Source organism: Primulina eburnea, chromosome 1 (assembly GCF_022965805.1).
Source record: "Primulina eburnea isolate SZY01 chromosome 1, ASM2296580v1, whole genome shotgun sequence".
NCBI lineage: Eukaryota > Viridiplantae > Streptophyta > Magnoliopsida > Lamiales > Gesneriaceae > Primulina > Primulina eburnea.
The window spans coordinates 52,825,793-52,830,917 of NC_133101.1; the positions used below are offsets into that span (position 1 = coordinate 52,825,793).

A 5,125-nucleotide genomic window follows, 5' to 3' on the forward strand; every position below is an offset into this window, starting at 1 on the left:
GCCGAGCCCGACCCTGCCCGTGACCAAGTCACTTGGCATGCTCGACCTACATATATTTAATTTTTTTAATAAAATATAATTATACTGGTGTATGTTTTTCTTATATAATTTTGTATTTAAGTTTTTATTCTGTTATGCTTTCTCAAATGTTGCATTTGACTAAAACGATTTGAATGTATTTGATTTCACCAACGTTTCAAATTCATAATGATTTGAAATTTCTTGTGTTGTACATATACATTTTTTGCTTCAGTTTCAAATACATTATCCAGTTTTGTCTCGGATTTGAAAGTCTCCCACAAATTCAAATTATTCCACCCAAGCTAAGCACGATCAAATAGAAATAAAAAAATAACGTGTAGTATATGGAAAGCTTGTAAATTATATTTTCATGCCCCTTAAGTTTAAATACAGACTTTATTCTAATAATAAAACTCAAAACATAAAGTCAATGATCAGACGTTAGAGCATTGTATTTTCAAAATATCCAAGAAATTTTGAAATGGATAAGAGAGAATAAAAAACACAAAAAATGGGGGGTAAGATGACATTATCCAAAAGAATGGGATATGGTGACCACGTTCCATTCTCTCATTGGCCAAATCAACACCAACGCTTTCCAAGAATTAATCACAGCCCTGGAACAAAGATATCCCAGTAACCCAAACCCCCTCTCCCTCTCTTAAAATTTTTATTCCATTCCTACAAAAACAATATCGTTCAAATCTTCACAAACTTAGCATCAAGAAACCTCGCAAATGGCGACCTGTGGCATGGCGGCAGCTTGTGGATTCGTGGTGGCACCGAATGTCACCTCCAACACAACCACCCCTAGACCCGTCATGGTTTCCTTCTCCGCCAAGAACAACTTCAACCAGTCAAGGTTAGTGGCCCGCGCCGCCGAGGGTGGCTTGGAACCGGCGGACGCACAGCCTGATCCAGAACCAGTAGCTCCGAAAGAAGAGCCTAAAGCAGAAGCCAAGGCAGCACCAGTTGGCCCTCCTAGAGGCTCCAAGGTAATTTAGCTAGATACTAAAAGATTTGATTTGATCATTTTGGAATAGACTAGACTCTAAATTCAAATCCATACATCATGTCGAAGAAATGAAAGTTTGATAGATTCAAGAGATAAATATGATATGAATTTAGATTCATGGATGAGCTTGGCAGGTTAAAATTCTGAGGAAGGAATCGTACTGGTTCAAGGGTGTTGGCTCAGTTGTCGCGGTTGACCAGGTGAGACTTCATCAACACACACACACACACACATATATATGATTTGAATGTTGGTGTATGTATATATATGCATGTTTGATTTGAATGTTGGTGTATGTATATATATGCATGTTTAATATAAATTTGCAGGATCCAAAGACTCGTTACCCAGTGGTGGTGAGGTTTAACAAAGTGAATTATGCCAATGTATCGACAAACAACTATGCATTGGACGAAGTTGAAGTGGTTGCATAAGCTCACTTTGTATTATGGAATATGTAGTCTCGTACATTATATTTGCCTTATAATCTAATTTGTGTACCGAACTTTTATTTTTGGCATAAAATTTTCTTGCATATTTTCGCCTGTTACTTAATTTGTCCATGTTCTTTTAGAGTTAAAATTACATGGAAGAGCCGGATAATAAATCAGTCACTTACATTTGATCAAAAGTCATAAAAATACTATGCCATGCTTTGATATGATGTATATTTCTTACGTGGCAGAGCGATCTTTAAATATTTGATTGAATTTCAATATGTAATTAAAGTTTAGGATTTATCGAGTTCATAGATTGTTTGCGTTGCACAATATATCGAATGATAAAGTAAAGTAAATTTTTAGTAAAAACCAGTGAACTAAATGATGAAAAAAATACCGTAGAGCAAATCTTAATGTAAACCAAACCGAGACATGTGCAAAGTATAGTGTTCTTAAAACAGATTTGTCCCCTCCTGTATGTGTTTCGAAGTTCATCTTGGACGTCTGTTTCTCAGGATATAACGGAACAACCATCAGTGACTTAGCACAAGACACTACTACGACGAACTGAAAACGTAGCTTCACTTTATCACCGAAATTTAACGGATGCCAAATGGAAAGCTAATAATATGAAATACAAGAGAATGCTTGAAAAATATCTTGAGTGTTTGTAAAAATCATTTTCATGTATTTGAAATGAGGAAATGAAAACATTATTTATAAGTCCTAAAATACACACCAAGAGTCGTGCAAGATTATTTAACTCAATTGATCTTCCTATTAACTCAAGAATATGAAGAGCCAAAAGTCTTCAATTAACTCAAAAGTGTGGAAAGTCAAAAGATACTTCTATAATAATGAGTCACAACTAACTCAAGAATGTAGAGAGTATGGATGTTCATCGGTCGGTTCGGTTTTAATTTATATAATTTCGGTTCGATTTTCCGGTTTTCTGTTTTTGAATTGTGTAATCCGAAACCGGACAATTGTAATTCGGTTCGGTTTCGGTTTGGTAATATAATGGACCGATTTATACGGTTCGGTTTGTTCGTTTAATTAATAATATATCATAAAGTGAAAAAAACATAAATCTTTTCAAACATTTAATTTAAATTCATAAACACATATATTCAAAATTCAAATCATAGCAATGCTTGATGATGGTGTCGCAATTCATAAACACATATATTCAAAATTCAAATCATATTCAAAAACATAAAAAGCTACTGAAGATAATGCTTGATGATGGTGTGCAATTCTGAAGGAAGAAAGGGAGGTGATCCAAGTAGTTGATGCCATATTGCCTGCTGAATATTAAATCAATGCAACATCTTCCAAAAAAAAAAAGCCCAAATGTTAATCATCCCACTAATTATTAAATCAAGTAATCAACAACCAAATATGAAAGTATATAAATCGTAAATTCCTAATCTTAATACAAAAATTTAATATAAATTAATTTATCATACCTGATTGATAAATGCAATTATATGTCAGTTATACAAGGAACACCTCTTCCCAGGCTGGCCAAATCTGGAAAATTTTTATCATCTAAAAAATACAATATTTGTCACATTAATATAAAAAAATTTGTAACTTTTACCATCTTCAAATTTGTCGAGCTTATCCAAGTCTTCTTCTACTGTAATATGTGAAGATTCATTACAAATCCAGTCTTGTGCACAAACAAGAGCTTGCACTAATTTAGGAGTTAACGAACTCCTAAATGGATCAAGCACACGACCTCCAGTACTAAATGCACTTTCTGACGCCACAGTAGAAATATGAATTGCTAACACATCACGAGCCATTTCAGCAAGAAAAGGAAATCTAGGCTTGTTAACTGTCCACCAAAGCAAGATATCAAAATTTTCATTTCCAGGCTCTACTTCTTCACCAAGATATTTGTCCAACTCTGACTTAGCACCCATAATTCCACACATGGATCTGTGCCTCAAGTATTCTTGTTGAATTAAGGTTTTTTTTATGTGCGCTTCCAGAACTTGACATGTCATTGTCAATTGTTTTACTAGCTGAAGCCAATGATTCAAATTGAGATTCTTTTGAAGTTATCATTCGATACTCATCATATAAAGATATCACATAGAGCTTTAGATAATCTCTCATTTTTCCTCCTTTCTCTTCTCCATACATACTCAAAAGAACAAAAGCAACATACTCAAATTTGAAACGAGGATCTAACACACAAGCAACAAAAATCATCTTATTCATCTTTTCTGGAGCGCCCCAATATTTTTCAAATTTAGCTTTCATCTTCTCCGCCGTACAACTCAAATCAATATCATCACTATCCACTAACATTTTCGAAACGCAAGCAACTTCACCAATTTCATGAAAGTGAACATCTGAAGTAACATATGATGACCCCGATACTCTTAAGGTAAGTTCGTAAAAAGTTTCAAGAAACTTTACCATGTGTCATATTTTCTTCCGGTCATCATTAACAAAAGCACCCACAATATTTCCATCTTCACAAGTGTGATTAAGAAGATTATCCAATAATCCAGGATCAAGAAAACCATATCTCACAAAGACATTCTCAATTTTTGTGATGTATTCAACATCAAATAGGTCGAATTCCACCTAGTAGGGACATCCAAACACAATGATTTTTTACTCTCTATTTTTTAAATTTCACAACAATCTTTGAATCGTTTCATCCTTTCAGGAGATTGCCTAATGTATCTCAAAGCTTGTTTCACACGTTTCACAGAATCACCAACTTCTTTCAATCCATCTTGAACAATAAGATTGATTATGTGAGCAACACATCTAACATGAAGGTGAATACCATCCATGAAATTAGTTCACCATTTGCTAAATTGTTTTGAATGTTCTTTCACTGCCGTATCATTTGAACTAGCATTATCAACTGTAACAGTGAACACTATGTCCAAACCCCAATCAATCAAACACTTAGTGATTGCAATTGCCATATCATCACCTTTATGACTACTAATTGGACAAAAATTCAAGATCTTCTTGTGCAGTTTCCAATCTTTATCGATAAAATGAGCTATGAGACACATATAATTGATTCGCTGTATTGAAGTCCATGTATCTGTTGTGAGACAAACTCTTTGATGCGTGTCTTTAAAAAACAACTTAAGTTTTTTCTTTTTTTCCAAGAAAAGTTCAAAGCAATCTCTCGTTATTGTAGCACGGGAAGGAATTCGAAATAGAGGTTGTATTAAATTAATAAAATGCTTGAACCCTTCTGTTTCAACAAGACTAAAAGGTTGTTCGTCCATAATTATCATCTGAGCTAATGATTTTCTACATGTTTCTTGATCAAATCTCCAAGTATTATCTGAATTTCCACTATCTTTTGAATTTTCTTGAAATCTTAATTCGGCTTGTTCAGTCCCAGCATTATGAGGATTTTGTGTACACTTTCTCAGATGATTATTTAAAGAAGATGTTCCATTGGCATTTGAATCAGCAGCATAGTTTGAACTACAATAAAGACACCTTGCTCTTTTATACCCATCACAATCAACATGCCTGTGAGGCCCGGGGCCGAAGAGGGCGGGGGGTGATCGCCGGTGCCATGAGCTTGGACGGACAATGAGCGGCTCCTGGCAGGCTTCTAGGTGGAGGGAACATGAATGAACTGATCCCACACCGG

At 34.7% G+C, this 5,125-nt stretch overlaps 1 protein-coding gene across 2 annotated transcripts; it reads left to right on the top strand.

The window, feature by feature from the left end:
* The first annotated feature begins 670 nt into the window (after positions 1-670).
* On the top strand, positions 671-1,586 carry LOC140830966 (photosystem I reaction center subunit IV, chloroplastic). 2 transcript variants are annotated; one of them, XM_073194599.1, is made up of 3 exons: positions 671-1,016; positions 1,171-1,275; positions 1,313-1,586. In XM_073194599.1, exons 1-3 carry the CDS (start codon positions 759-761, stop codon positions 1,313-1,315), a joined length of 366 nt encoding a protein of 121 aa, XP_073050700.1. In that variant the 5' UTR covers positions 671-758; the 3' UTR covers positions 1,316-1,586. The 2 variants fall into 2 exon arrangements, with proteins under 2 accessions (XP_073050700.1, XP_073050692.1); XM_073194591.1 differs by having other exon boundaries at positions 677-1,016; positions 1,171-1,236; positions 1,366-1,586.
* The last annotated feature ends 3,539 nt before the right edge of the window (positions 1,587-5,125 follow it).

Coding starts and splice junctions, on each gene's coding strand:
- LOC140830966 (XM_073194591.1), top strand. CDS start 759: ATGGCGACCTGTGGCATGGCGGCAGCTTGTGGATTCGTGGTGGCACCG. Junction 1,017..1,170: donor GCCCTCCTAGAGGCTCCAAG/GTAATTTAGCTA, acceptor TGAGCTTGGCAG/GTTAAAATTCTGAGGAAGGA. Junction 1,237..1,365: donor CAGTTGTCGCGGTTGACCAG/GTGAGACTTCAT, acceptor ATAAATTTGCAG/GATCCAAAGACTCGTTACCC.